The 17,937-nt window shown below is 52.3% G+C and overlaps 1 protein-coding gene across 2 annotated transcripts in view; it reads right to left on the reverse strand.

Moving 5' to 3' along the window:
• Nucleotides 1-6,701: 6,701 nt before the first annotated feature.
• The window catches only part of Parvb (parvin beta), a 90,077-nt gene continuing 78,841 nt past the window's right edge, over nucleotides 6,702-17,937 (reverse strand). For both annotated transcript variants that reach the window (XM_028856743.2, XM_037197492.1), the window contains exons 11-13: nucleotides 13,793-13,894; nucleotides 10,051-10,123; nucleotides 6,702-9,463 (exon numbers count right to left, since the gene is read on the reverse strand). In XM_028856743.2, coding sequence (XP_028712576.1) covers nucleotides 9,387-9,463; nucleotides 10,051-10,123; nucleotides 13,793-13,894 — 252 coding nt within the window. In that variant the 3' untranslated portion in view covers nucleotides 6,702-9,386. The remainder of the gene's footprint in view (nucleotides 9,464-10,050; nucleotides 10,124-13,792; nucleotides 13,895-17,937) is intronic.

Below are 17,937 nucleotides of genomic sequence, written 5' to 3' on the forward strand. Positions count from 1 at the left end.
GTGTCTCTCAGGGGATTCCAAATCTCGTCAAGTTGACAGTGCAAATGAGCTGTCACAGGGGCCAAGCGGGCTTCCTGGAGAAGAACGCCTTGGTGGCTCAATAGCAGTTTGCCAATTCCAGGGTGTGGAAAGGACGTCGGAGGTGGGGGAATCGCCACGCAAAGGTCAGGAGGACTTTGGAGACACACAGCACAAGGGCTCAGTCGGAGCCCTCCCGAGCCCAGCTGGCCTCCGAGCTTGAATGTTCAGGATCTAGCCTGTCATGGAGAGTTCCAAAGTGACAGGTGACAAGCTGAGGGAGCAGGAGAAGCTAGCCACCCTTGCTCTGTGACACATCACTACCCAAGTGGCCAGGGCAGGTGGGAGGCAGAGGTAAAGTGCATAAACGCACCGCAGAGGAGTCCTGAGGCACTGTCCAAGGCACAGGGTGGGCACTGTCACTTCTGGTCGTTTTAACCTAATTTAGGCTAAAAGGAAAGCAAATGCTAAGGGCGGTCCCCGCATGGAACTTACTCTGCAAGTAGATGTCACTCCACTGTCGCCTCTGCTCTACAGGGGAAACCGAGGCTCCAGGCTCCCCCACTGCCATTCCGACACACCAGTGAGGGAGCAGGGTTCATGAGGAAATGGGAGAGCAGCCATGACCAGGACTCGCGTGGCTGGGCAGCACAGTAGCTCAGCCCCGAACTCAGGCCCAATGTTCTGAGTCACGTCTGAGCCCTCTGGCCCCTGCATCATGGCGCAGCAGTCAGTGTTGTGTAGTGCAGTTAGCACATCCGAGTGTGGAAACCAGAGTGTGTTCCATGGTTCCATGAAGGAGACACGGCACCAGATGAGTGGACTAGAAGAGATGACTCTCTAGCCCAGTGCATTGTGGGGTGGGGCTCTGGAGGCCAGAGAGCAAGCAGTGGATGGATACTGAGCCCAGAAAGAGGCAGCCACTGGAGAAAGAATGAGGGGGCCGTGGCCACCCGTGATGACTGGAGAGGGCATATAGTAAGAGGACTATACCCCCCAACACCCATGACATACACCTCCCTGTCCTCAGCCCCTCCCCCAGCCGACAAACACTGCTGGGAGCCATGGCCAAGAAAAGCCCAGCAATGGGGTCCACAGAGGTCAGGACACAAAACAGGAATAGGTACAAAGAGGAGGTGGACAGGACACTCAGGAGCCGTGGTCATCACGGCTCCCTGGCCCTAGCAGCTCCTGTCACAGGCCAGCTCTGCAGCAGGTACCACTTGCTGCCAGGAGCCACCTGCAGGCTGCTCCTTGAGCCTTTTTTTCGTGGTCACCGTGGACTTTCTGGGACTGAACTGGATTCTTAAAGAGTGGGTTATCAGTCTCACTCACAGACCGGGTATCTTCAGGAATGGGCGTCTGGGGTTGGTTTCTTGCTTTGGTAGATTCAGAAGTACGAGGACTCAGTAGCCATGAGAGAAAGGAGTCCTTGGAGACTCCCACAGACGGGGTGACACAATCCCCAGTGGTCACGTGCAGCCAAGGGTGGCTAAGTCCACAGCCTCGACTCAATGGTGGCTTCTGCACAAATGCTAGGAGAGGGTCTATTCCAACATGGCAGTGAGCGTGCTCTTGGTGGCCCCTGGAGAGTCGAACATATGAAAACAACCAGCCCAGGCTTGCACTCTCCGCTGAGCTCTGGTCAGCACACTAAGGAGACTCGTAATAGTACTGAAGGAGTCCCTGTCTTCTTGGGGCTGTGGGGAGGATGCAGCTGGGAGACAGATGTAGAATCTCGGCCTGTGACGCGTGAAATTGTGACACAGACTGAAACTACAGCCTACCAAGCCTCCACAGGAAAGCAAGGCATTGTGGACAGGAAGAGGGGATCTAAGCATCCCAAAACTTGGGGGAAGGGCCTCGTAACCATGAGCCTCCCCCCGCCCCAGGTCTGCAGGAAGAGACCCTGCCCTGCCTGGAAAGTGCAGCGTCTGAGATGTCTGTCCTCCAGGGAATGCCAATCTCCTCCCTCCTAGGCTCTGTCACCTCCCACTCCCAGGCGTACATCTGCCACAGGAACCATTCAGTTCTGGGAGTTGATGCTGTATGGAGGCTCACCCCAACAGCCCTTCCCCGCTCTTTACTGTATGGTTTTGAATAGGTTGGGCAGGTCTGGGCTGGATAGGGTGACCCTGACTGGCTCTCCCTGTATCTGTGGTCAGCTGGCAGCTGGTTATCCATAACAGCTTCACTCCCAGGCTCCTGGAAAGTAGGGTTTCTGGCCGTTAACTGCACGACTCTCATCCCCAGCTGGAGAGACGCGGCCCCAAGACTCATCAAATTTCCTTCAGTGTCACATCTGTTATTGTCCCTTTGGCCAAAGCAAGCCACCCAGCCAAGGCAAGAGTCGGCACAGGAAGGTGCTACCCGAGGGCATGGATGAAGGGGAAGGAGGGAGCCCGTTCTAACCCAACCAACACTGAAACCAACACAGCTTGGGTGCTGTGCTAGGACAGGGGATCAGGGCCATGCTCAGCAGGGTCTAGCCCAGGGCCATCACGCTGTGGACAATTGATCCAGCCCTGAAGCAGATGGCCACCCACTAAGGATCGGCTCAATCAACAGCAGAGAAATCCAAACCAGTTCAGCAGCCCTGAGTGCAGCTAACCATGACAGAGGGTCACAGCCAAACCCAATCCCAGACCAGGGTCCACAGAATGGCTTGCTCCCCTGGGGCAGGGAGTGTGTGCGGGGGCGGGGGGGGGCAGTTTTAAAAGGCAAGCAGGCTTGAGTTTAAATCTTTGCCAAATTGAAAAAGCTAAAGGCAGAGTTGAAGCTCCGAGGGTGCATCGCCTTCCTGCCTCTGCAGGGACGGGTGGAGAGGGAATCTCACCAGGGGGACTCCAAGGACTGTAGCTGCTTCCTCGGGCTCTCCGCTCTCCTTAGAGAGCACAGCTCCTCACCCGCAGCTGGCAAGTGGGACTCTCAATCCAGGGCTGGGCCAGCAGCACACTCTCAAGCCTAGAGGCTGCAGCAGAGATGGCCTCATCCAAGGAACAACTAGCTTTTCCCCTTTATGGCTGCCATTAAGTCAACAGGAGCCAATGGGCACGTCAGAGCGAGTACGCTTCCCACACATGGCTTGTAGTGTACTGATGTATATTGCTTACAGCGCAGTCAGTGTTCGGTCTCATCATGACTACCTATGAGTGACTTCATCTGTCCATCCAGGGTGCCCTGAACATTCTATTTCTTTGTATATGTATAGCAACAGTGAGTGGCCCTGTTCCAGATGCCTTGTGTGGACGCCTGTATGCTAGTCCAGAGGCTTGCTTACCCCATAGCCCTCTGAGGATCTGCTTGTCTGGAAATCTAAGGACCATCCCTCCCAAATGAAACTGCAAGAGCTGAATCTTTTTTTCTCTTGCAGCTAGGAAGGAGGCCCTGTGCTTCGTGATGGCGGCTCTTTGGACACGAAGGCCACGTATGCTGTGCCTGGGCCTCAGCGCTCACAAGGCTGCCTAATGGGGACAGAATCAGAAGCTCTGCACTTGACCCTAGCAGTAGTGGTACCCACAGCTAGGTCACCTGGCTCTTCTGAGCCAGCCGGGCCATGGAGGTTCCATGGGTATACCGTGCACCAGGATGATGGACAGTGGGCAGTGGAGAAGTAGCAGTCCTGGTTTCAGAGCTGTGGGGTACAGTGGCGTCCAGTGACATCATGACTCCCTCCTATTGAGAATCATGCCCCTCTCTTGTCCCCAGATTGCCACCACTCCCAGGATGGGCTAAAGCCTGAACAGGCTGTGGTTTAAATGTGTCTCCCATCCAAAGTTCCTGTGTTGAGACCTGATCCTGAATCATGTGCTAATGGTGTTTGGAAACAGGGCTGAACGGATGGAGCCAGGATGAGATGGGGTTCTGAGGATGGGATTCCCAGGCTTGGCTCTGTAAGAGAAAGGGTGACATAAGCTGGCATGCTTACTCTGCCTCTCCATCAGATGTGCTCTGTCCTGTTGTCCTGGGAGGTCCCATAACAGATCTCAACACTGCTGGAGGACTCACTCCCCAGCCTCCAGAACCATGAGCCAAACGTACTTCTATGCTCTGTAAATTACCATCTTGGATGTTTTATCATAGCAACAGAAAACAAAACTAAGACCGTACCCCCAAGCAACCATGGACTCTGAATTGTTCACCAGACACTGGGTGTCATTTGATCTGGCAGTCTACAAAACCAGTGAGTCAAAATGTTCCATGGTCAATAGGAAGAGAGACACTCCAGCAGGCCCTGATCACATACGTGGAGTTCATGAGCAGGTGACTGGGACAGCCTCTCCCTCAGCTCCTTCTGAGGACTCATGGGAAGTCTCCAGCATCTAATCACTGAAGAAGAATCGGGAAGCTTGACTGGCAGGTGGTCTTCTACTGTGACAGCGAGAAGCATGTCTAACCACCTCCTGCTGCACCCTGTCATCCTAGTTCACCAGAAGTCATCCACACGGTCTCCTGATCCAGAACTCAACACTGTCTCTGGCCACTCCATCAGCTCTAAACAGCCAGTCAGAAGGTCCCAGGAGGACCACATGTCATGGCTGGCCTCAAAAAAAGCTAGTGTCCAGTATGTGCTAGTGCTGTGGGATGGTCTGTATGTCAAATTACTCTGATTGGTCAATAAATAAAACACTGATTGGCCAGTGGCTAGGCAGGAAGTATAGGCGGGACTAACAGAGAGGAGAAAAGAAAGAACAGGAAGGCAGAAGGAGTCACTGCCAGCCGCTGCCATGACAAGAAGCATGTGAAGACACCGGTAAGCGACAAGCCACGTGGCAAGGTATAGATTTGTGGAAATGGATTCATTTAAGCTATAAGAAGCAGTTAGCAAGAAGCCTGCCATGGCCATACAGTTTGTAAGCAATACAAGTCTCTGTGTTGGTTGGGTCTGAGCGGCTGTGGGACTGGCGGGTGACAAAGATTTGTCCTGACTGTGGGCAAGGCAGGAAAACAACAGAAAGTAAACTAGGAGATACACACACACACACACACACACACACACACACACACACACACACACACACACACACACACACACACACAAACACACACACACTCTTTCCTCAGACAGGGTCTCTCATGTAGCTCAGGCTAGCTTTGAACTCATTGTACAGCAGAGGGTGACCTCGAATTCCTGATCCCGCTGGTGCCCAGATTATAGACATGTGCTACCAGGTGTGGTCCATCTAGTGCTGGGGGGTTGGGGGGTTGAGTTTAGCACTATGTATCCTGGTCTGCTCTTGAACTCAAGGCTCTCCTCCTGCCTCAGCTTCCCAACAAGGGCCTGAGAACTCTACCAACTGAGCTGTGGTCCCAGTTGCTAAGAGGAAAACTTTGTTTTCATCAATAGTAAAAGAAAAATCCTGTACAACAAAAGAAAGTGGAGATGGACTGCCCTGGGAGCTGACAATTGACCTCAGGGTGTCCCTGACTGAGCACAGTGACTTTGGGGGACATTAATTCTTTGTGGTCCTGTGAGCTGTGGGTGTCAGTAGTCAGCCAAGCCTCCCCAGCTGTGACAGCCGATCTACCTCCAGACATTACGACACATCGCCGAGGGACATGGTACTGAAGATAGCTGGTTTCTGTCCCTCAGAACTGGGAGGCTCAGGCAGAGTAAGCCACCAGCAGTCACTGAAAAAACAAAGCTGGCCTGGAGCCCAAGAGCCCATCCAAAGTCTAAATCCTTCCCAGCCAGAGTTTGTCATTTTTAGCTAGCTTAACAAAAAAAATCCGTGTGTACACATGTATTTTTGTTGTGAAGTGGGGGGCGGGGGGGGGGGTGGGTGTTCGGGGCACATGTGGCCTGTGCGTAGCAGTCCGAGGACAACTTCAGGTGTTAGCGCTCACCTTCTACCTCTTCTGAAGCAGGGTCCCTTTGCTATTCCCTGCCATGTTCACCAGAGTCGCTAGGCTGGCAGGTAGCTTCCAGGGATTCTATCCACTTCCCATCTCATAGGTCTGGGATTATGGACTCCCAATGCCACACCCAGCACATAACCCTAGAGACTCAGTCTTAGGTCTTCCTAAGTACATAGCAAGTACCCTACCCATTGAGCCATCTCTCAACCCTAGTCCATTTAAAGAACATTGCTGACCTGCTGTCTAGACCAGCTAGGCATTTGGGGATCAGGAGAAAATTGTTCTGAGACAAAGTCTCACTCCATAGCCCAGGCTACTCTGGAACTATATAGAACTCTTCTTGGCTTCCCAGTAAACATAACTCTGTAGAGAAAAATGTACCCGAGGCACGGGACTTCTTCAGGGAAGTGGCTGTGGAACGCCAAGTTGAGGTCGCCATCACCGACCGGCTTTGGCTTCCTACTCTGTCCACAGAGAGAGCAGGGAAGCCCATCCCCCAGCCCTCCTGCTCCTCACCAGCCTCTTCCTTCAGCCTGTGCCTGGCAGCCTCAGAAGGAGAGTTCGAGCCAGCCCGGCAATGTGACATGAGGCAGCCCCAGCTCTGGGCAGGGAGAACGGACAGGGAATGTGTGAGAAGCTGCCCCCCAAAGAGCCACAGGCCAGCTGGTGCACCCGAGCTCATTATTAGAGTAAGTCGGAGCACACTGTGACACCCCGAGCTCCGTCTCCCGCCTGCACGTCTGGCACAGGAAGAAGCCATGAGTCCGAGCTGTCGCAAGCACGCTGCCCTGCCGTCCGCCAGGAGGGTCTGATCAAAGCACAGCCAGGGGTTCAGTGGCTTTTATTTAATATCCAGAAATCCAAAGGACACTTGGCTTCGAACAATTAAAAAGACAATGAAGCGCTGCAACATAGAGGGGGGATGGATTTGGCTGTTTGAAAATAAGATTCCCGTTTCGTCCGGCCGCCGAGAGGAGGGTGCAGGGGCTCTGGGCTCAGTCAGGGCTTGCACAATTGGGTGTAAATGGGGAACAAGAGCCGCCTGCAGGCCCACCCAGGTCAGCAGGACTCCAGGGGAGGTGCCGATCGATCGATCGGTGCAGGATGGAGAGCAGCAACCCCAGAGACCTGTCCTGCAGACCTGGGGGAGGGGGAGGAGGTGCAGACCCGCCTGACCCTTCCTTGAGATTCCGTGTGCAGGGGGTGACAGATGATGGCATTTCTACCAGTTTTGGTGGCCAGACTTCTCTTCAAATACATGTCAGGAGAGAATGTAGACCCAAGCAGTAGAAGGTACCAGAACTTCCTTGAATTAACAACTCAAAGAGAAGTATTTGCATTCCAGGGGGCCCCCCAGTGAGAGCCATGGGAAAGTTGGAGGAGGCACTGGCTACCTGAGGGCATGGAGGAGGACAGCTCTCCCTAAACTAATGGGGGCACCAACTGGCTTCTGTGAAGAAAGCCTTGCTTTCCTGAAGTTAGCTTAGGAACTTTGGTTATTGGTGCCTCTGTCCAGGCTGTGGTATGAATGCCACAGTGAGAGGACAGCAAGGACATTAGGTAGCCCTTCCCTGGCATTTCAGAACACAGTGGGGAAGGTCATGCCTTCATGGAACCCTGGCTTCACCAGTCCCACAGCAGGGCAAAGGAGCCCACTTGGATTCCAAGTACAACATATGTCCTCCAGATAGGGATGCACAGGAAACCACCACCACCCTTCCCAGAGCAATCCTTTCCTTCCCCCTCAGCATCACAGGTCTCTGAAAACCCTTTGCATCAAGGCTCCTTGCCCCAGGGCTGTGAGACACCCTTGCCAAGACCACCTGTGAGCAGAGCAAGGCGGAGCCGGCAGCTCCCTCCCGGATGCTGCTGTGGTTCTGAGCGTGTTGGGAAGACAGCACAGGACGTTCCAGTCCCGGCTATTTTGTCAGTGTGGCTCTTGAATGTCACCGCATCCCACAGGGAGACACGGTAATGCCGTTTTAATTATCTCTTTCCCCTGCTGGGAAGCCACCTCCATCGGAGCCGACGGCTCCAAGCCCATCCCCAGCTTAGCAACAGCGGAACCAAGGCGGGGATATTGGACTGTTTTCTGGAACTTCGCTGTCGGCGGGGCTATTCGGTATCAACACCTTGCTCCACAGCCCTGGTCCGTACACGGCAAGGACGGAATCAGAAGAGGAGGTTCACGGTAGCTGCCGTGAACACTGAGGGCTCACGGAAGAGGGTGGCTGTGTGGAGGTAGGAGGAACAGGAGAGGGGTGAGCCACAGAACTAGGATTCCTGAGACAAGCAGCCAGCCAGCCACGGCATCACCACGCCTCTCTAGAGTCAAGGAGAATGGGTGGTGAATGGCCTGTGGGAACAACAGCCCTTTCTTTTCTAGGACATGCTGCAGGGGATGCCAGCAGAGTTCTAGGAAGGATGTGGACATTTCCTATGCCCCCACTAGCCGCTGAGACATGCCCCACAAACCTACTCCTGGCGTGTCGGGGGAGACTGCATTTGGAGACAGGGCCCTTGCGGCTGCCATGGGGTCAGTGAGGTCGTACAGGGAGGGGGTGGGTTCCCTATCAGAACGAAGAGGAGACTAACACAGGAAAGGGGATGGTGTGAAGGCCGAGAGAAGCGGAAGTGGTGGAATCGAAGCCTCAGAAGCCAGCCCTGCCAGCACCTCCATCTCCTGCTTCCAGCCTCCAGAGCCTCCAGATGCACGCCTCTGTCACTCCGGGCGCCTGTAGTAGTGGATACCCTCCCCCCCTTGTAAAGTCTCTAAAAACATGTCCTTTCCCTAACACGGCCTCAGAGACGAAAGGTTCAGGCTCAAGCTGCACATTCAGAGCCAGCAAGAGACCCAGACGTGCCCTGTGCAGCTTCCCCTCGGCCCCCCCACGCCCCCGAGGCATTCTGGGTCCTGAGAGTTTACGTAAAAGGTCAGTCAAAACCAGTAAACCACAAGACGAATGGGGTGGGGGTGGGGGTGGGGGTGGAGACACACGTCACAAGTCTAAGTCTTCTGAGACAGGAGTGAAAAACTGCGAGGATCTTTTTTTACTAAGACAAGACCCTGCTTCCACGGAGAGCCCAGCCCAGGGGGTTCCTGAGGACAAGTGGGGCGGAGTCCCTGGAGCCGGGCCGCTGAGCCCTGCCATCAGCAATTGCTCTGTGGGTTGGAGCGCAGGTGGACAGCCTTCTCCAGCTGAGGGCTAGGCGAGGGTTTCCTTCTTTCCCATCTCCTGATGGCAGCAGCGGGGAAGAGGAAGTGAGGCCTCAAACCTGAGAGCGTGTTTTAAGCACCAAGTTCTCAAAGGCCTAACGGGTTGGCCGGGGGACCATGAAGAAAAGGGTTTTTAAAACAACAACCAAACCAGGCAGGGAGCAGAGAGGACGGCTGGGATGGGAAGCCTGAGGTCTCCTTGGGGACGTGTCTCCTGGGAAAGCAGGGACCGTGGATGGACACACCCACTTTTCTTGCCCAGGACATGGTTCCGGGAGGATCGGCCACTCTGTCACTCCACATCCTTGTACTTGGTGAACAGAGTGTAAAGGACCCGCAGAGTGGATTTGAGGTCCAAGTTCACCACATCTGCAGGAGGAAACAGAGAGAGTCGGCTGAAGAGGAGGAGGGATTTCAGGAGCTGTGAGCTGCACTGCTACATGTGTAGCAGAAAACTGTCGCTGGGGCCTCACACACACACACACACACACACCACACACACACACACACACACACACACACACACACACACCACACACACACACACACACACACACACACACACAACACCACACACACACACACACACACACACACCACACATACACACACACACACACACACACATACACACACAACACATACACACACACACATATACACACACACACACCACACACACACACACACACCACACACACACACACCACACACACACACACACACATACACACACACACACACACAACACACACACACCACACATACACACACACACACCACACACACACACACCACACACACACACACACACAACAAACACACACCACACACACACACACACACACACACAACCACACACAACACACACACACACACACACACACACACACACACACACACACACACCCGCTGTCCCTCTTTTAGTGTTCTGAACTGCTTTGGCGGGGTCTCACCTTCAGGGCGCGCCTTGGGCTTCTTGAGTCCTCCATCCAGCATCAACTCAAAGGCAAAGGCCACATTGTGCACCTGCCAGAGACAAGACCGCAGCAGGGTCAGTGCCCGTGGGGGCCACGTCCCCCACACCTGACCATGTCCACACATTCCTTCCTTCTGTGTAGAAAGAACTGACTGCTTCCTTTTGTACAAAGCCCACCAGGACACAGGGGGAGCACACGGGGAGTCCACGGGGCGTAACTTAATAATTCCTGTTCCCCACGTCACAGATCTGGGTTTAGGGGATGGAAGGATGGCAGCTTCCAGCCTGCCCTCCTCCCCCAGGGTTGATAAGCCAAGTGCTCCCTCTGAGCCAGAATCCGTCACATGATGAGACATGACAGATTGGGAAACTGAGGCTTGGGGAAGACAACTCCCTTGCAAAGGCACTCAGCTCTGGACATTGCTCCGAGCACAGGGCAACTTCGTGCTACCTGTCAGATAACTCAAGAGCTGGGCATCCATGGAGGCCTGTGTCTCTGTGAGGTAGGTACACTGTTCTTGAGGCAACTGGGGATCCTGTTGGAATTCAGGTTAGCTCAAAGGCCAGCATGAAGGTCTCTGGTTATTACAGCCCCAACCATCTGCCTGCCCATCCTGCCCTGCCCTGCCCACCCAATGGAACACTCCACTGAGGCTTCCATTCTGCTAATGTCGGCCAGAGGCTCCAAGCAGGAGTCTCTCTGTCCTGTTTCAAGTCTACAGGAGTCAAGACCAACCAAACCATGTGCAGCTTCTACCTGCCCTGAGCAGGGGAGGATGGGAAGGTGGAGCAGCAAACCAGTAAGTTCACAGACACCAGCTGGACAGGCCTGAGAGCTCACAGTGACCAACTGTCTCTCCAGTAGTGACAGTGTCTGTCACTCTGCCGGGAGTGAGCCAGGAATGCCAGCAATAATCTGCCTTACAATGTCAGTCGTGAATTAACAGAAGGCAGGAGCCCACGGGGTCTGAGCTGCCTGGTTGTGTGGCTTCTTCCACCCCAGCGCCGGAGACTGAACCCAGGGTTTCCTGGGCACCTGGCACATGCACTGCCGCTGAGCTATTCCTCAGCCTAATGTTGGTTGTTTTTATTTTTGTTTTTGTTTTTGCAAGACAGTCTCATTTAGGCCAGGGTGGCCTCAAACTAAGTTTAGGGGGATAACTTTGAACTTCTAACCTTCCTGCCTCCACCTCTCAAGTGCTGGGATTACAGATGTTTATTATCGTGCCTGTTTACACAATGCCAGGGATCGAACCCAGGACCTGCGTATGCTAGGCAAGTACTCTAGCAACTGAGCCACATGCCCAGACTAACGTCTTTGGTTAAACATGTAGGCCGCTGCTTTGCTTGAGGGAGCGCATGGTACATCTGCTCTGCTTGCTGACTCTTCGGCACCCTTAAGATGTCATCACCAAGATGCCAGGGGCCAGAGCAAAGGACCCCCAACTTCAGGCCACAGAGCTGATCAGAGACATTGCAGGGCATGACCCTCCCAGCCACGAGGACTAAGAGACAGATCCGTGGGTCAAGGCTCAGAGAGGTGTGGCAATAACTTGTGATGATGACCCTCACCACCATCCCTAGGAGGAAGAGGTCCGAATGTATATGTAAATGTGTGTAAATGTATGTTACTATACGTGTAAATAAGAAAGGGACCCAATCCTCATGCCTCCCTGAGGAGAGGACCCACATCCCGACCTCCTGCCTCCCTGGAGAATGGGTGGACCCTCTGGATGTGTGTCATCACCAGAGGCATCCTTGAAGCCTTCTAGGCAAGGGCAGTGGCCAGCATAAATGTTCATCCTGGTTTCAAAGGGAGAAAGCCAGGCTGGGGAACGTGGCTTCTCCCACCTGGGCAAAGCCTTGTTTGGACAAAAACCCAGTTCTGCTGGTTACCCACAGTTCTCACCAGCCTCCTTATTAGTTTAAACAAAGACAAGATCTCCCAGAGATATTATAGCTACATGGGGGCCTGGATACACAGGGACCTGTTCACCAGACACTCTGACCTCTGGTCTCTACAACTACATCAGGCTCCCTGGTCCTGATGAGCTCTGTCCCGCTCCTTCCTCACCACACTCGCTCTCCTTCCATCCCCAGCGTGGACCCCAGCATGCCAAGACCTCTCTAATCTGCCCAATTCTATCTCTGCAGGCAAGATAGGAACGACATTTGGCCACGAGCAGACAGACTGCTCGGTGCCAGGAGCCGGCAGATTGATAAACACTGGCCTGTCCCCTGCTGTTCCCCTGGCTCCCGCTGCAGTTGCCACCGTCTGCCTCCAGGCCACATGGGACTCACACTTTGGCAGGTGCCATGAGACCCAAGCAGCCCAGACTGGCCTCTGCCAAGTCCCCGTAAGTGAGGCACTAACTCTTCAGTTGCAGACCCAACTGCAGGGAACCTGGGAGGGACAGAGACAGACACAACAGGGACACAGGTGGGGTGGGGCCCATCCAGGGGGTCCTACAAGAGGAATTGTCTGGGAAACCAAGCACAGAAATAAAATATGCATACATATACACAGCCCCACCACATACACATATATACTCACACACACATGTATGCTCATACACACCACACACACATATACATACACACATAGACAGATCCACAAGGCATATATGAGGGCACATACATGCATACATAAACACACGCCCACATACACAGACATGTATATTTATATAAATGAATACGCATACATACTCATGAACATAAAGACAGACATACACACATATATATATATACACAAACACAGACATACACATGTACATACATATATACATATACTGACATACATATACATGGCTGCACACAGTCATGTATATATACACATGAAGAGACATACATGTATACATATGCAGACATAGACATACACATGCATACAGACACACAGACACACATAGGCACACACAGACACACACACACAGAAACACACACACACATAGACACACACACACACACACACACACACACACACACACACACGTGTCTTCAGATGACACAAACTGCAGACCACAGACAGTGTCTGGGGGACTGCAGGATTCTGAACAATCATCCTCCACTGTCGATCACTAACAATACAGAAAGCAGCTACTTTGCATAGCATTTGCATTGCATTAAGTATTATAAGCCACCAGACAGGATTTAACATCCACAGGAGGAAGTGTGTAGGCTGTAGACGACATTTCACATGTGGGACTTGAGCATCTGCAGGTTTTGGTACCCGAGGGGGCCCTGGAACCCGTCCCCAGCAGATTCTGAGGGACGATTGTAAATATTTGAGAAAAAAAAAAAAAAGCCCTATTGCAGCAGGAGGGAAAAATAGAAGCAAATTGACACATGCAGGCACACGTCACAGAGCCACACACGTGTCACCCCGGGACATAACATTTGGAGGCTCCCAAAGCAGGCCAGCCCAGAGGGCTGTGTGTGGCATTTGACCAGAGTCATTCAAAAACAAAAACAAAAAAACCCGAGCCTGTGGGAAAGACTTGGAGGAGACACGACCAAGCAAACTTGGATGCACTGCATGCCACAGAGGGGTTTCCTAGTCTGTCTTCAGGGAGCTGTATCCCTGATTGAATCCCACATGTTGTGTGGCTCCCCATTCTAAAGGATACTGAGGGGCTGCAGCTGGTCAGTGGCACCAGGGGACATTCCTCCTGTCTACCCCAGTGAGCGTGGCTGGGGCCGCTCCCAGGAGACAGGGCACTTACCTTCTGGTCAAAGCTGTCGGGGGTCAGATAGAAGTTGTGTAGGGGGACGAAGTAGTCTTCAAGGAGGCCCAGGAGCAGAACCAGGTACACGCCGTCTGCGAACTGCAGAGGAAACTAAGTAACAATCCTGGGGCATGTGTGGGGCGGACAGACACCCTGCATGTGTGTAGGAGGGTGTGGGAATGCCCACAAGCTCCAGTGCTCTCCCCCCGCCCAGGTCTCCCTCCCCACCTCAGCATCCCCACCCTGCACTGCAAACTCTCAGCAGAAAGGAAAGAGGAAAGAGGCCCATGCCCTAGTCACCCACAGGAGGGGACCAGGGGTTCAGAACAAAGGGCCCTCACTCTTGACACCCTGCCTGCCCTCAGCAAACCGGGGAGGGGTCACGGCTGCTTTTCAGTGGCAGCAACCGGCCCCTGAGACATAGAATACAAAATCTGCCAACTTAACCAGTTTTAAATAATTTTAAGTTTTAGACTTTATGTGTATGAATGTTTTGCCTGCATGTATGTACGTGCATCACGTGTGTGCCTGGCACCCATGGAAGTCAGGAGAAGATATTGGATGCCCTGGGACTGGAATTACAGCTGTGAGCCACTACGTGGGTACCAGGAATTGAACTCAGGTCCTCTGCAAAAGAAAAAAAGCGCTCTAATGCACAGACCCACCTCTCCAGCCCTTAAATTTGGATTTTTTTTGTGTGTGTGTATATGCACACATACGCCACAGTGAGCATGTGGAGAGCAGAGGACAACTCTCTATCCACCACGTGGGTCCTAGGGTGGTGACACGTGTCTTGACCTGGTGATGAGCCATCTCACTAGCCCTGTCTTTACCATTTTTAAGTGTTCCGGCGGCATAAAGAGCGATTCACACTGCCATGCGCCGTCACCACCAGCCATCTCCAGAATTCTGTCTCCATTAGACACAGGCTCCCTAGGAACCCCCATACTCCTTCCATTGTTATGGTTATATTATTACTATTATTTTATTATTTATATTTTATTTTTTGAGGCAGGGTCATCAATGTATCCCAAGCTGGCCTCAAACTCAAAATGATCCTCCTGCCCCAGCTTCCTGAGTGCTAGAATTTTTGTAGTTGTTGTTGTTGCTTGGTTTTGTTTTGGTTTTTTTTTTTAATTTTTTATTTTTGGGTGTGTGTGTGTGTGTGTGTGTGTGTGTGTGTGTGTGTGTGTGTGTGTGTGCGCGCATGCGCATGTCATAGTGCATTGTGTATATATGAGTACTTCTATAGGCAAGCATGCAGGGGTCAGAGGACACCAGGTGTCTTCCTGTATTGCTCTCTCCTTTATTTCCTTGAGGCAGGGTTTCTCACTGACCCCGGAGCTCACCATTTTCAGCTACTTTGGCTGTCCGGTGAGCCCTGCAGATCCTCCTGTCTGGCCCCCACAGCACCGGGGTTGCAGATGCTCATGACCACACCTGGCTTTTTACCTAGGTGTGGGGGATTTGAACTCAGGTCCTCATATTTGCACAGCATGTGTTCTGGCCCATTGAGCCCACTCCCTAGGCCAGTTTTTTGTTTGTTTGTTTGTTTGTTTGTTTGTTTAAACAGGTTCTCTCTCTAGCCTAGCCTGGTCTGGAATTTTCAGCCATTTTCCTCCCTCGGTTTCCCAAGTATTAGGAACATGTGCCCTCAGCCCCCTTATCCTTCCTAGCTCTGCTGCCTCTTTTTCTTGGCAAACCATTTTAAGTGTGGCTCTTTCTACACCTTGACCACTCAGACAGCAGCAGCATCACTACTGGGCAAGCAATATTCAGAACCCCTGAATTCGACACTATTTTTTATTTTTGGATTCTTTTTGTATATGAGTGTTTTACCTACAAGTATGTATGTATGTGTAAGCATGAGGCGCATGCCCAGTGTCCATGGAGGTCAGAAGAGGACATTGGATCCTCTGGAACTGGAGTTAAAAACGGTTTTTGAGAGCGACTATATGGGTGCTAGGAACCAAACCCAGGTCCTCCACAAGAGCAGCAAGTGCTCTCGACTACTGAGCCAACTCTCCAGCCCCCCTTGACTCTCTTTTAATTACATGATTTCTGTGGTGAGTATGTGTGCTCACCACGCATGGCCACCACGCATGCCCACCCATGCCACGGCACACATGTGGAAGTCAGAGGACAATTTGTGGGAGTCAGTTCTCTCCCTCAACCATTCAGGTTCCAGGATCAAACTCAAGTTGACAAGCTTGGCAGCAAGAATCCCCACCCTCTGAGCCATTTTGCTGGCTCCTGAATTTGGCTCTTTAAAAGCTTATTAAAACACAGAAGGTAGCTTCTAGGGGTACCAGCCATATTTCAACCTCAACATAAATGGTCTGTGACTGCCGTAGTAAATGGCATACCCACAGAATACCTCGATCATTAAAGGAGGGTCTGCCTGTCAGGGCCTTTTTCTAACATTCCCAGGCAGGACTCCTGGAGATGTGGTAGGGCTAGGACCCCTCAGAGGCCTTCAGCTTCCAGGAACTAACATCTCCAAATATGTCAATGACAGCCTAAAGAGGTACTCCTTTAAAAGCTCAGACCCTTTCAACCCAGCCCTCCACTGTCCCCCGAGGATCTTGGAGACTCCCACCTGACAGCATTTAAATGAAAAAGGGAACATCCGCAAATATCTGATTTGAAGAACCAGGAGCTTAGGGGGAAATGCCCCCCTAAGAAGCAAAAGGCATAAAGTCATTTGTGAGCAGGTGATAGGCCTTCCAGGGGACCAGCCACCAAGCACAGACTTAATAGGATGCCAGCGATGGCCAAAGCAGACTTTGCCCAGTTTACACTGTGTGATGTCAGGGAAGAGAAAGACGTGAGCAAAAATACAGCTTTCCCCCTGATCTAAGATGCTCTGGCTATGAGTCCTGCAGGGCCACAAAGGAAATGCTGGGTGGGCTGCCATGGATGTGGGTTGGTCAGTCGCTCACACAGCTGATGCCAGCCTCCATGATTAGACCACCCCAGGCCTCATGGTGCATGCTGCTTTGCTCTCACCCCTCCATGTCTGCCTCCATTTCTAGATGTTAACCCCAAGGAAACAGGCAGGGCACAAATAACTGTGGGTGGAACACCCGCCACTCGGCATGCACAGGATGGGGAAGGGGTCCAATCATAGGGCTGCTTTCCTCTAATGAAGCCTTACCTGAAAGGAAGGCAGTTATTATTTTAACAGTGCTGGGGAGGGAACTGAGGGCCGTGAGCATGAGCAAATGTTACGCAGCTGAGTTGCACCTCCCAACCTAAGAAAGTTACAGTTAAAAGAGCCCAGTGCCAGGCATGGTGGTGTGTGCCTATAACCTTGGCACTCTGGAGGCTGAGACAGGAGATCATCAAAAGTTTAAGGCCAGCCTGGGCTACAAAGTGAATCCAAGGCTAACCTTAAGACCCTATCTTAAGGAGGGAGGGAGGGAGGGACACGGGACACACACACACACACACACACACACACACAGAGAGAGAGAGAGAGAGAGAGAGAGAGAGAGAGAGAGAGAGAGAGAGAGAGAGAGAATGAATATGACTGACACTGAAAAGAGAAATAGCTTCAGACAGAGACATCCATCTCTTGCAAGAAGATGCCCAAATGTATTTAGGGAGAAAAAAACCAACAACACATTACAAAACAGCTGTCCAGTGTGATCGGCTGTTATTAAAAAGAGTGAGTGTGTTGTTTTATGCATGAACACTTTGAAAGAGACCAGGCGGAGTTGGGGGGTGGGCCGTAGGGAGGGAGGGAGGGAGAGAAACAGCTTTTCACTTCAGCTTCCCCGGCTTCAGGAAATCTAAAGTGTCACCCAGCAAGCGTGCTGCATGAGCAAACAGCTAAGGATAAGAGCCGCATTTGCAAATCACGGGCATGCGTGTGCATGTGCACACACACACACGCACACATACACAATCTGCTCCCTAAGGCAGACCACACGGCATTCACCCAGAATCCCCAGGAGAAGTGCTTGGAACAAACCCCGGGGATGCAGTGGGGTGACACATTATGGTGACTTTGGTTTTGTTTTCCTTATCTTCATTTTCAGACATTTCTGCGGTGAACCTGAATTACTTTTTTAATTAGAAAAGCAAATGAGAGAAGTTAAGGAAAGAGAAAGCAATCGAAGAAAACGCCCAGGGGTTTA

The sequence above is a fragment of the Peromyscus leucopus genome, chromosome 20 (assembly GCF_004664715.2).
Source record: "Peromyscus leucopus breed LL Stock chromosome 20, UCI_PerLeu_2.1, whole genome shotgun sequence".
Lineage (NCBI taxonomy): Eukaryota > Metazoa > Chordata > Mammalia > Rodentia > Cricetidae > Peromyscus > Peromyscus leucopus.